This window comes from Panthera pardus, unplaced genomic scaffold (assembly GCF_024362965.1).
Source record: "Panthera pardus isolate Hobbes unplaced genomic scaffold, ASM2436296v1 HiC_scaffold_6, whole genome shotgun sequence".
Classification (NCBI taxonomy): Eukaryota; Metazoa; Chordata; class Mammalia; order Carnivora; family Felidae; genus Panthera; species Panthera pardus.
Genome location: NW_026526991.1, coordinates 814,380 through 827,663, shown reverse-complemented (window position 1 = coordinate 827,663; position 13,284 = coordinate 814,380). Strand labels below are relative to the sequence as shown.

Sequence of the window (13,284 nt, the reverse complement as noted above, 5' to 3'; positions counted from 1 at the left end):
GCCCGGCATAGAACCTGTCAATAATCAACAGGGCTCGTATTATTGTTTCATAAATCTCCTTACGTTCCCGCATCCGGGACGCTTTGAGCTTGGCTGCCTGAAATCCCTGGCCTAGCCCAGCCCGGAAGGACTCCCTGGTTTTCTGGGCTCTGGAAGGCCGGGTTTCACACCTCTTAGGGCAGGCATAATCCTTCTCACACACCACAGGGCACTGAAACGGTGAAGCTCCAGAAAAGACACAAATTCTCACCTGCGGGGGGAAAAGTCTCTAAGCTCCCAAAGTTTCGCATTCAGACAGGGCGTAGCCTGGGCCTGAAGATGCGTCTCTAGACCCTTCTTTCAGAGTCACTAAGGACGGGGGAGGGGGGGCAACGTCAGGCTTTCCAGAGCCTGAAGAAGAGCATGCCCCCTCTTCCTGTTACAAATACCAGAAGGGAAACTGAGGGAAGCCATCTTCACCCCGTGCTAGGCATAGTCCATGGTCCCATTCAAGTCTAGGAACAGTTCTGTGGGGTGAATTTTATTTTTCCTGTTTTTCAAAGGAGGCCGCTGAGGCTCACCAGAGTCGAGACCCAGGCCCCTCGTGGGTCCCTTTCAAACATCCATAGCTCATCGTGCTGTTCTTTTGCTTAAAATCTGCAGTTTCTCCTCAATCTCCTGAGGATCTAGGGTTCAAATTCAGTCTTAGACACAAGGCCTTCTGGAGGTAGCCCCACCCCCACTCCCAGCCACCTCTCAAGCCACACCGTGTCCCCGGAGCTATGGCAGGAGGCTGAGCTCTTCCTGCCTTTGGGCCTTGCTGGGCACAAGCTTCTTCCCCTGTAGGAAATGCCATTCTCCCTCCCGCCCCTGACCTCTCTGTCCAGCCAGCCCTTGCTACTTCTGCAGAGTCCATGCAGACGATGTCTCCTCCTCCAGGAAGCTTTCCCTGACACACACAGAGGACATCATGGTCAAATGCTTCTCCTCAGAGCTCTTAGACCTTTTTTAACATGAAAATTCACTGAGCCCAAAGTAGTGCAAGGAACTACAGTTGACCCTCGAACAACACGGGCTTTAGGGGCACAGTCAGAAATCTACATGTAACTTGACTCCTCCCAAATGTAACTACTAATAGCCTACTGTGGACTGGAATCCTTCCCAATAACATAAACAGTCAATTAATACATATTTTATATGTTATATGTATTATATACTGTATTCTTAAAATGAAATAAGCCAGAGGAAAGAAAAGGCTTTGAGAAAATAATCAGAGGGGCGCCTGGGCGCCTCAGGAGGTTAAATGACTGACTCTTGATTTCAGCTCAGGTCATGATCTCGTGGTTCAAGGGTTCGAGCCTCACATCAGGCTCTGCACTGATGGCGTGGAACCTGCTTGGGATTCTCTCTCTCCCCCACTCTCTCTGCCCCTACCCTGTTTGCTCTCTCTCAAAATAAATAAGTAAGCTTAAAAAAAAATCATCAGGAAGAGAAAATACCTCTTCAGGACTGTAAGTGTATTTATTGAAAAAAGTCTGCATATAAGTGGACTCACATACTTCAAACCTGTGTTGTTCAAAGGTCAAGTGTACATTGTTCCTTTCTGGACTGGGAGGTTTGGGGCACACCCATTTTAGAGAAAGCATCTAGCTGTTGTTTTACGGGATTACTGCTCTAGGGAGGGGGAAGAGGCTGTTTCAAGTGCAAATGGACTGGCGGGTGATCAGATGCTGACCTGCTCTAGGCCTTTTCCTGAGCTCAGAGCCCTGATTCTCCCATGTGCTGCGGGACAGGACAGCCAGAGGTCATACTGCTCTTTGCAGAACCCCGTAAACATATCACCGCTCTAAATTCCGGCACCCAAAATACAGGTCTGGCATAAAATTTAAATCTTCAGTATATCTACAAACTTTGGTAACTTCAAGTAACACATAATATGTTAAGAAATTACAACTCGATTACTAATTAATTTTTTTCTTAATTATAACTTTTACTTATTCATTTGTTTTATCACCTTGAGCAATGGCACACAATAGTATTGTGCTTGTCAGGTCCTTGCTCTGTTCTAAGCATGATCTGTGTATTCTTTAGTTCCCACAGCATTCCTGTAAAATATGGGGTGTCATTATCCTCACTTTATAATGGAGGCAACTGAGGCTCAGAGAGGTTTAGAGACTGCTGCCCAGGCTCTTGCATTTGGTAGACAGTACAGTGATTTGAAACCAGCAGTCAAACTTTACGGCCTGAGCTACACCCTATATTTTTAAGTTTATTTATCTATTTTGAAAGAGGGAGAAAGTGGGGGAGGGACACAGAGAGACAGAGACAGAGAATCCCAGGCGGGCTCTACACTGTCAGTGCAGAGCCCGACGTGAGGCTCAAACTCACGAACCATGAGATCATGACCTGAGCCGAAGTTAGATGCTTAACTGACTGAGCCACCCAGGCACCCCTGGCCTAACTATTTTTAAGAGAAGTCTTCTTTTTGTTTAACTTTTTTTAAAGTTTATTTATTTTGAGAGACACAGAGCGCGAGTGGTCGAGGCACAGAGAGAGACAGAGACAGAGAATCCCAAGCAGGCTCCACCCATCAGCTCAGAGTCCGATGTGGGGCTTGAACCCGTGAAACCGTGAGATCATGACCTGAGCCAAAACCAGGAATCAGGCACCTAACCGACCGAGCCACCTAGGCACCCTTAAGAGAAGTCTGAAGTAAATTTAATATGAAGAAAGTTTTATCAATTTATTTTTTTCTTTTGATTAGAGAAATAGCCACTCATACCGGAATGTAGCAGCATGGTTTGCACCCCACTGGTTTGGGCTGTGGAATGTTTCAGGTTAGGAGGGGCTTATGAATACTATTATTTCTGACATTTTGATATTTTAGAATGTAAGAGGACGGCAACCAACTCAATTCATTTTAACGAGTATTCATTGCTCTTTCCTCTTCCTTAAATATGCTTTAGCAACTTTTTCATGTGGCTAACTCCTACCTGATCCTGAAAGGCCAGCTCAGGCATCACTACCTCCAGAAAGTCTCCCCAGACTGCACTAGTGACTGCCTGTTTTGTGTTCTGTGCTTTTCCAAGCTTGCTCCATTGAATATGACCTACTCTAGTGATGGAATTATCTGTCTCCCTCTCTGTACTATAAGTCTCACAAATTCAAGGACCTTGTCTCACTCAGCATCGAATCTTTTGTACCTGCCCCTGTGGCTGGCACGTAGTAAGGATTCAGTGAATTTTTGGTGAAGGAATTAATGATCAGCTACTGTGTGTTTAGCATTCTGCTTCAGTCAATTGCTTATACAAAAAATTGATTTCATTTTAGGACTTGGCCTCGCTATACCCATAAAGTTGGAAATAAATCCTCTTAAAAGATCATACTGATTTACAAATGTTTCTGTTTTTATTTGAATTAAAATAATACATATTCATCCTTTAAAAATTAAGTAAAGAAGGGGTGCCTGGGTGGCTCAGTCGGTTAAGTGTCCAACTCTTGGTTTCGGCTTAGGTCATGATCTCACAGTTTCATGAATTTGAGCCCCGTGTCCGGCTCTGTACCGACAGTGTGGAGCCCCGCTTGGAATTCTCTGTCTCCCTCTCTGTCCACCTCTCCCCAACTTGTGCTGTCTCCGTCTCTCTCAAAATAAATAAACTTTAAAAAAAAAAAAGGTGGTTATGAGGATTCAGTTGGTTAACATACGTAAAGCACTGAGAACAGTGCCTGATGCAAGGAATATATAAGTGCCTATTAAATTAACTGATTATGGAAAGCATAACGCAAATGCTAATTAACTAATAACTAGTTCTACAAAGCTTGTTACAAAAAATTGCACCCCTCTGGACCTCCTTTGCATTCTCCAGCAACACATTTCCACTTTCTTAACTGATTGTTTTGGTATTTGTTATCCTTCTAATGTCTAAATACCACGGTGCTCTTTGATTTTTCAGTGTTAGGCATTGTCTGTTGAGTTCCAACCAGGAGTGGTTAAGGACCGGGCTGTCTCTCATATGCACACACTTTCTGTCTCTCATCCTCCCGGTGTGTTTCTGTTGTGATTCGGTTTGGACCACTAATCAGCATTATACCATCAACACAACTGCCGTGAGCCATGGAGGGTACTATGGTATTTTTGTTTTCTTGTAAAACTTTTTGCTTGCTATCCCTGGGACTAAGCCTTTCTCTCTTTTTAATCTGCCTGTTTTCTTGCCTTTTTTTTTTTTTTTTTTTTCCATTATGTACTTATCACAGTTTATCTCCAAATTTCTCCTTGGCCACCTAAATCTCCCCCCAGTACATTCAGACATTTCATAGTCTATCAATTTCACCTTCATTTCCCAGCCTCCTGACCAGTTTCACTCTGGGTGGTTTCACTCTAGGCTGTTGATGTAATCCTGGGGACTTAACTTCTGCATTCCCTTCAGCACACTGGTTTTTCAATGTTTGTTTTTAATCTGTTTGTGCCTTTATGATTCATCCACAGGAAGGACACCAAGGAGTCAAAACCAACTCAGAAAAAGGAAGTCCATTTCCATAACCCCTCACCTTCTAACACACCTGGATGAATCCTTATCCAAGAATTGGGAGAACTTTTGGCTGAAGCCTGCCCATGTTGTTGGGTTTCATCTAAAACAGAAACAACAACAAAAAAATAATACTGCAACACATTTAATCATTCCCAGTCCATGGGACAAAGAATATTAAAGTTCACTTCTCTCTGGACCGAAGTCAGGATTTAAACCGAAGTCACCTCATTCATTCATGCCTTTACCAACTAAATCTTCCACTCACTTAGTAGCAGTAATACTATGGAATACATAATATTATTATATAACACAGTAATAGTAATCATAGGAGAATCATTTATTGAGCACTTAATGACATGCCGAGTACTCTGTTAAAGTCCTGCTTTTTTTTTTTTAACTTTTTTTTTTTTTAATTGAGAGATAGAGAGAGACAGAGCAGAAGCATGGGAGGGGCAGAGAGAGGGGGAGACACAGAATCTGAAGCAGGCTCCAGGCTCCGAGCTGTCAGCACAGAGCCTGACACAGGGCTTGAACTCACAAACCATGAGATCATGACCTGAGCCTAACTCGGATGGATGCTTAACCAGCTGAGTCACCCAAGTGCCCCCCACCCTTTCTTTAACTTTTTTTTTTTTTTTTTTTAATTCTGTTAAGTCCTGCTTAGACATTATCTTGGTTTACCCTCCTGGTGGCTCCCCCCAGGGTGAGTATTGTTACCTCCATTTCTCCTGGGAGGACACTGGGGCTTGGAGAGGTTGAGCAATATTCCAGGTGTCTGTTCTCTACCATGCCTGCAGAGATGCATAAAGACGCAGTCCTTGACCTTAAGGGACACACAATCTGGGAGAGGGGGAAGGATGTATAAACTAACTAATACATTAATGCTTTGCTAGAAATCTGTGCGGAATAAACAAAAAGCCAAATCGAGAAAGACTTCACTGATGCTGGGGTTCTTGAGCAAATGGCTAAGAAAGAATTCTTGAGACATCCTTGGTGCAAAAAGGTGATTTTAATAAAGCATGCCAGGACCCGTGGGCAGAAAGAGCTGCCCTGGGGTTGTGAGGAGTGGCTGATTATATACTTTTAAGTTTGTGGAGGGAGCGGTAAAGATAAAGTAAAGTTACTAAGGAACTTGGAAGCAAGGCTTTTGTGACCTTGAGGGGCTAGCTACTGGTAAGGTAAGGCTACTTTTAGTGTTTAATAAAACATCAAGGAAGTAAGGCAGCCATGAGCTGCTTGGGTAAGGTCACATTTTGCATGTTTCAGGTGTCTATCAGTGGGCTACAAGCTGTGAGATTTAATTTAAGCTACATTTCTCTTGCCTTTGTTCCCCTCACCAACTGAGACGCAGAAGGACAGGGGCCAGTGTGGGGAAGGACCTGTGGCTGGGCTGAGGGGCTTGGCTTTTATCACTTGGGCCTCGGGACACAAGGGAGTGACCTGATCTGTTAGAGAGGTCTGCCTGGCAATGCCGAAAGGAAAGAAATCAAGCAGATGGCTATTTGCCTAAACCAAGAAGAAAGTAAGTGCGTTCTTGGGACCTAAGGTGTCTCCCACAGATATGCATATTCACTTGAACCCTGAGTGTAATCCTAGGTGACCCCCTTGGAGAATATCCCAGGTGAAGAGATGGAAGAAGGAGTTCGAGCTTTGGCCCCAGAAAATGCAGGGCCTTGAGTCCTGCTTCATAATAGATATAGGACTTTAGACCTAGTAGCTGTGGGGCTTGACCTTTCCTGAACTTGTTTTCTTTCTTTCTTTCTTTCTTTTTTCTTTCTTTCTTTCTTTCTTTCTTTCTTTCTTTCTTTCTTTCTTTTCTTTTTTTCTTTTTTTTAATTTAATTTTTTTTTTTTTTTTTTTTTTAAATGTACATCCAAATTAGTTAGCATCTAGTGCAACAATGATTTCAGGAGCAGATTCCTTAGTGCCCCTTCCCCATTGAGCCCCTCCCCCCTCCCACGACCCCTCCAGGAACCCTCAGTTTGTTCTCCGTATTTATGAGTCTCTTCTGTTTGGTCCCCCTCCCTGTTTTTATATTATTTTTGTTTCCCTTCCCTTATGTTCATTTGTTTTGTCTCTTAAAGTCCTCACACGAGTGCAGTCATACGATTTTTGCCTTTCTCTGACTGACTAATTTCGCTTAGCAGAATACCCTCCAGTTCCGTCCAGGCACTGTCACAGTGCTTTACCCAAGGGAAAAGACGGAAACCTATAGAATTTTCAGAAAAGGGTCCAAAGGCATCAGTCGGTTGCCACACGTAGACATTTTCTTATCCCAGTTGAAACAGACAATATACGGCACTGATGAGATAATTGAATATTTGAATGCTGCCTATATATTTGATATTAAAAGTTATTATTTTTTAGGTGTGCTAATGGTATTATGGTTCTGTTTGAAAAGAGTCCTTATCTTTTAGAGATACATACTGAAATATTTCAGATGAAATTATATGATGTATGAAATTTGCTTCAAGATAATATGAGAGGGATTGGGGCACCTGGTTGGCTCAGTCGGCTAAACGCCCAACTTCCGCTCGCTCAGGTCATGATCTCGTAGTTCATGAATTCGAGCCTCTTACTGGGCTCTCTGGTGTCAGCATGGGGCCTGCTTGGGATCCTCTGTCCCCTTCCTTCTCTGTCCCTCTCCTTCTCTCTCTCTCAAAAATAAATAGAGATTACAAAAAATAATAACATGAGAGGGAGTAAGTGGATGGAGTTATAAGTGAAATAAGATTGGCCGCGTGTTAAAACTTGTTGAATCTGGGTGATGGAAATATATTATTTTACCTTTGTATATATTAAAAATTATCCATAATAAAACAATTAAAGGTATTTGCTATGAACTAAATAATTTTTTTGAGATTTTATTTTATTTATTTTTTTTAACGTTTATTTATTTTTGAGACAGAGACAGAGCATGAACAGGGGAGGGGGAGAGAGAGGGAGACACAGAACCCGAAGCAGGCTCCAGGCTCCGAGCCGTCAGCCCAGAGCCCGATGCGGGGCTCGAACTCACAGACCACGAGATCGTGACCTGAGCTAAAGTCGGACGCTTAACCGACTGAGCCACCCAGGTGCCCCTGAGATTTTATTTTTAAGTAATCTCTACACCCCATGTGGGGCTCCAACTCACAACCCCCTGATCAAGAGTCTCACACTCTACCAACTGAACCAGCCAGGTGTCCCTGAACTAAACACTTTTAAGCATATTTTCACACATTATTTTATTGCCTTCTCACTATAGCCCTCTGCATGAGGCACAACTTTCCCCATTTTCAAGAGGCCTTTCTTGGATGAAGTCGCCCCCGGCTTTGACTTATACAGTCTTCTCCTAGGTACTCATTCTCCTTGCCCTCTCTCTCTTGCCCCCTTCAATCCATTCTTCACACAGCAGCCCAAATACTTCAAGTGTATTGATTTAATTCTCACAACAACTCAGTACTATTATCATTATTGGTTTTCAGATGAGAAAATTGAGGCACAGACGTTAATGTCCCCAAGACTACACAGCTAGTAAATGGCTGAGCTGTACTATGTTAAGCCTGGCTCAGTTGCCACTCCTATGTGTGCTTAAACCAGGCTCCTATAAATGAAAAAAAAAAAAAAAAATCACATATGAATATACAGAGTCTGCCATATACTGGTTTAGTGGATTGGTTAAGAACATGGACACGGGAGCCAGACTGTGAGCCTTGAGCAAGTTATTGAACCTTGTGATGCCTCAGTGTCCTCATCTGTAAATAGGGGTAATAATAGTCCCTACCTCATGGTGTCTTTGTGACGAGTGGTTGCATTAATCTGTGGAAAGGAGTAAGTGCTATGAGTGTGGTCATCAAATGTTACCTTGAGCTTCTCTCCTTTGCTTCTGAGAGCTGCTTTCTCCCTAGCACCTTCCACTCCAGCAAAACCACTTGCAGTTCCCTAAAAGAGCCTCTGAGTTGCCTCTGCCTTTCCCACCCCGCCCAGCCAGCAAACCCTCACCCATCCTCCCAGCCCCAAAGTACGGGTCACTACCTCTGTGAGGATCCCGCAGGGAGAGGTTTCCTTGTTACCCGACTGCATGTCTGATCTCTTACCTTGCCCTGTGTGTGATTACCTGTTTCTGTATCTGTCTCCCCCTACTAGACTCAGGGCTCCTGCCCAGACCTGTCTTCATCTCCTTCTCCAGCAGAGAGCTGGGATCACGCAGTGTTTAATAAATGTTGGTTGAATCAACTGTCAGGAGCATGCCTCTCTGGGGAGCTGTGTGCTGAAGTTGGAAGGTGTTCAAATGTGGAAATAAATCTAAATAAATGAGGAAGCCCCCAAATGACTGGGGTGTGTGTGTGTGTGTTTCACTGTAATTGCCTAGAAACTCACCAATCTAGAGCCCCATTAGGGTTTGTATCTTGTTTGTTCTTTAAACCCTGGTACTCAACACCTCGCAGTGTCTGACAAGTAGTAGGGATTCAGGAAACATCCTTTGGATGAACTATGTTTAAGGGGAGACGTGCCCAGTGAAGTTCTTTTTGTGTGCGTGTGATGGTCTTTCATTCTTTAGTTCTCTACCAAAGCACTTCTCATGTTTGAGCTCTTGAAACTCCCAGAACATATATCCGCAGGCACCAGTTTGAGGAAACCCAACTGCAGACGGTGGGATCATGTGCCTTTTTCTGATTATAAGGCAGTTGTCCACAGAGGGGCACTAAAGTGTAACGGTTTAAAATTCAGGTACTCCCACCGCCTGGTTGTTGTTGTTTTTAGAATACCATAAAAATGACACAGATTTTAAAAATTCTGTAAAGAACTTGTGGACTCACTGAAGGATTTGAGACACAGGGAAAGCTTTTTGTCACAATTACTAATTGAGACACAAGCTCTGGCTTGCGGGACTCTGTATCTAAAATAGGAAAGTAGCATTTTGGAACCCAAGTTTTTTTGTTTTTGTTTTTTTAATGTGGTCGTTTTTATAAGTCTTTTGTGGCTTCTGAGTTTTGTGTCATATTTAAAAAGATTTTTCTTATTCTGAGATAATAAAAAAAAGTCTTTTCTTCTAGCACTTTTATTATTATATTCAGATTTAATTTCTTGATCCATCTGGCATTTATCTTGGTATAAGGTGTGAAGTTTGGTTCTAATTTTATTTTTCTTCCAGATGGCTACCTAGCTGTTCCAACACCATTCACTGAATTCATCATTTCCCCACTGATTTGAAATACCACTGTCATTATATTCAAAAATTTTAGGTGGTATGAAAGGCTACCTTTTTTTTTTTTTTTTTTTTTTTTGGTCCTGATTTGAGTAGAAATGTCTTCAAGTGTACTTTTTAACTATCCTGCGTTTTTGGCTTAAAAAAATTTTTTTTAAGTTGCATACAATCATCAGTATCCTATCCAAACATGATTTTTTATCCTCATTTCAAGGATCTGTCATTACCACGCTCATTTCAGTTTCTTTCGGTAAATGTACTGCACACAACCTTCAAATATTATGAACATTTCTCTCTCCCAGCTGTCACTACACCAAACTACATATGTTCTATTTCCCTAAATCATCTTGCTGTGCTCTTTGCAGCTCTACCATTACCCTGGATGTCCTCACCTAACAAGTTGTGCCGAAGTTACTACAGTTATTTCAGGTGAGGTCACAGGGCGAAAGCCTACTGTCACTACCCAGTTCACCCCAAAACTGGGCATCGGTTTCCATTTAACACCAAGGACAGGCTCTGTTTCTGGAAAATAAGACTTTGAAGAGCTGAGGCAGTTATTTGTTGGCCCTTTAATTTTTTTTTTAATGTTCTTATTTATTTTTGAGACAGAGAGAGACAGAGCATGAGCGGGGGAGGGGAAGTGAGAGAGGGAGGCACAGAATCTGGAAGCAGGCTCCAGGCTCCGAGCCGTCAGCGCAGAGCCCGACGCGGGGCCTGGAGCCTGCTTCCAGATTCTGTGCCCGACGCGGGGCTTGAACTCACGGACTGCGAGATCGTGACCTGAGCCGAAGTCGGACGCTTAACCGACTGAGCCACCCAGGCGCCCCTAAAAGGTCTATTTAGAAGCTGGACTGAAATATGTTTGGCCGCCGTTGTCTATTTCACGTTGCGAGTTAAGTCGCAGCAAAATTCCTCTCCGTCCTGAATGGGCCTCGAGACGAGAGAGTGTCACAGAGAGAGTTTAGGAATGCGGGGGACATTGGCTAAGACCCCAGGTTCGACCTCCTCACCGCGGGTCCCCAGTAAGATAAGCATTTTGCCTGGCACCTGTCGCCGCGCGTCAGCCGCCCCCGCCGAGCACCCCCTCCCCGCCTTGGTTTTCCACCTCGTGACCCCTTCCCAGAGGCCTCTCTCCATCTCGGAACAACCCGCACCTTAGAACCCTTCTTTCTCACAGCAGCCCGCCTTCACCTCAGCGCCCGCCTCAGTGCCCCCTAATCTCTACGCGGCTCCTCCGTGCCCCGACTTTGGAGGCCTCTCCCTGACTTCAGCACTTCCCTCAGCTCCGGGGAGCCCCTCTCCTCAGCACATTTCTCCCCGCCTCAGGAGCCCTCCCTCACCCTAGGGAGCCCCCGCCCCCACTCCCCGCGAGAGGCTCCTTCGGTAGCCCCTCCTCCCCCATACCTGCCCCGCCCCGGACCCCGCCCACCGAGGGCCGGACCCTCCACCCCCCTTGCTCTCTGCCCCCGCGCCTCAGTCCCAGCCGCGTCCGGGGACCCGCCCACCGTGAACACACCCCCTCGCACTCCGCCCCGCCTCCACCCCGGCCCCGCCCCACCGTGGGTCCGCCCACTCCGGGCACGCGCCCGGACTTTCGTCGGTGGGCGCCAAACCCCGCGGTCAGCGACGCGCGGGCTGCCGCTCTCCGCGTTCGGGTTCCGAGTCAGAACCCCGGAGGATTCGAAAGGCCGGGCGGGGGGCGCGGAAGGGATTCCACCTTGAAAACCTCGGGGAGACTGTGGGGTACGAGAGGGGTTTGTGGCAAAAAAAAAAAAAAAAGGGTAAGCGCGTGAAGAATCTGAGGGGAAACCAAGGGTCCGTTTCTTTGGTGGCGCTTGGCGGTCGCCGCTGGGCCCCGGGCTCGGGACTTTGTGCGGCCCGTCCCGGCCCTGGGAGGCAACCGGAGGTGGGGGAAATGCCCGCGGGCGGTGCGGGGGTGTGGCCCTAATCCTGCTTTAGGATCCGGCTCTTCAGCCCACCAGAGGCCACTCGAGAAAGAACTATCTTTTCGTTTTATCAAGGGGGAGAAGACACGGACGATTTTTTTTTTTTTTTTTTTTCCTTCCATGAGCACAGCCAGTGTGGAATTTGTGGTGGTCATATACATGATTTACCTATCCCGGGACAGTGTTCCAGAAGATTCCTTTTACGTGGTCTCCTCTTTACCTCAGCTATTTTGCTGTTTAGAGGTATTAGGTGACAGCCGTCATACCTCTCTCTCCCTTCGTGGTTTGTTCCCCTTCTGCTGGACCCCACGCGTGACTCTGATGTGAAGCCAGAAAATGCAATAGACCAAGAAAACGGATTGCTTGGGCTGCACTTTAGTCTACAGTCATGCCCTGTAGATTCCTGAGATCTTGGAACGAACGCCACAGCGTTAGAGACTCCACGTAGCTGCTTATTGGTATCCTAAGATTGGGTATCCACCATAATTGTACATCTTAAAAATAATTACGAAGCTAGCAAATACTATAAAGCAAAATGTGTCTAATGTCTTATGAAAGCAATCTATTGCGAGAGATCCCGTTCATAATTGGGAAGCGGGAAGGCGTTCATCATCCCTGAGAAAAATAGAATGTATTGACCGAGGGTAGACTAAGTTCTCGGAGCCAGGGAAGATTCAGGAAGGACGACATAAGGTCAACATTCCCAGAGCATTGTGAGCACAAACCTGAAAGGTTAAGTCGCGATGTGCAATACTAACTAGCAACCCAAGACGCACCAAAAAGGCGTTATCAGACAGTCCTGATATCTGTGCTATAGGAAATCAAAAGATGAGGAAAAAGTTACCAGTTTTGAGGAGAAAGAGAAGAAACCAAGTCTCCCCACCCTCACATACGTAATGTCAGGAGCCCAGCGAAAAGAGTCAAGGTGCCCAGCGAAAAGATGGGCTAGCCCAGTCATTCCAAACCAAATGTTTCCCTAATTGCTCTTCTGGTCCCTGGCGACTTTGAAATGAAGTCAAGGAGGCCTCTGGACAAAGGCTCTTTGATCTATGACCGCTTCTTGAATAATATTTCTTTTTTTCCCAGAACTGATTCTTTTTTCTGCTTGCTCACCTTTCAATATGAAGGAGGATCAAGTTGTGCTGGAAGAACCAGGATTCCAGGATGAAGAGGTATGGCTAGAATGTTGAACCGTGTAGACGTGCAGTCATTCCACAAAAATGAAGTTCCTTCTCTGTTAGCGATTATTTTTAGAAACTGAGAGTGGAAAGAAAGCATAGTTCCAGGGAGAGGCAATATTACAAATATGTGACAACTTGTTTGGCAAGGGATGCTAAGATTAGCTACTTAGCAACTAGCATGAAAAGTATTTTAATAACCTAACAACTGGTATGGCCATAATGGTAATCTTTGCATGCTGGTACCCAATAGCAGAGGAAGGAGTTCAAGGTCTGGCGGGGCAGAAAGCTGAGAAGACATATTTTAAAAGAGGCTGAGTGTTGTTCCACGCCTTTGGGTTAAGGTCTTAAAAATCTGGACAGGACAGGACAAAAATATTGGGCTTCCCAGCCCTTTCAATGTTGGTGCACCTTCTAAATCTATAGCACCGTGTTTGAAAAAAGCATATGGATCCCACCTCGAT

General features: G+C 45.1%; 2 protein-coding genes and 1 long non-coding RNA gene across 8 annotated transcripts in view; 2 read left to right on the top strand and 1 right to left on the bottom strand.

The window, feature by feature from the left end:
- FAM227A (family with sequence similarity 227 member A) overlaps window positions 1-4,704 on the top strand; it is a 70,930-nt gene extending 66,226 nt beyond the window's left edge. For all 3 annotated transcript variants that reach the window (XM_053894817.1, XM_053894815.1, XM_053894813.1), the window contains one exon: window positions 4,466-4,704. In XM_053894817.1, coding sequence (XP_053750792.1) covers window positions 4,466-4,547 — 82 coding nt within the window. In that variant the 3' untranslated portion in view covers window positions 4,548-4,704. The remainder of the gene's footprint in view (window positions 1-4,465) is intronic.
- LOC128774922 (uncharacterized) lies at window positions 4,487-12,866 on the bottom strand. The gene is made up of 3 exons (XR_008419437.1): window positions 12,756-12,866; window positions 5,226-5,299; window positions 4,487-4,608 (listed from the first exon to the last, which is right to left on the bottom strand). It is a non-coding gene; the product is annotated as an uncharacterized LOC128774922 (long non-coding RNA).
- The window catches only part of DMC1 (DNA meiotic recombinase 1), a 41,387-nt gene continuing 39,372 nt past the window's right edge, over window positions 11,270-13,284 (top strand). For 3 of the 4 annotated variants that reach the window (XM_019446891.2, XM_053894820.1, XM_019446893.2), the window contains exons 1-2: window positions 11,270-11,439; window positions 12,729-12,814. In XM_019446891.2, coding sequence (XP_019302436.1) covers window positions 12,764-12,814 — 51 coding nt within the window. In that variant the 5' untranslated portion in view covers window positions 11,270-11,439; window positions 12,729-12,763. Of the gene's footprint in view, window positions 11,440-11,477; window positions 12,101-12,728; window positions 12,815-13,284 lie in introns of those variants that run through there. The other variant, XM_053894819.1, reaches the window with a different exon arrangement.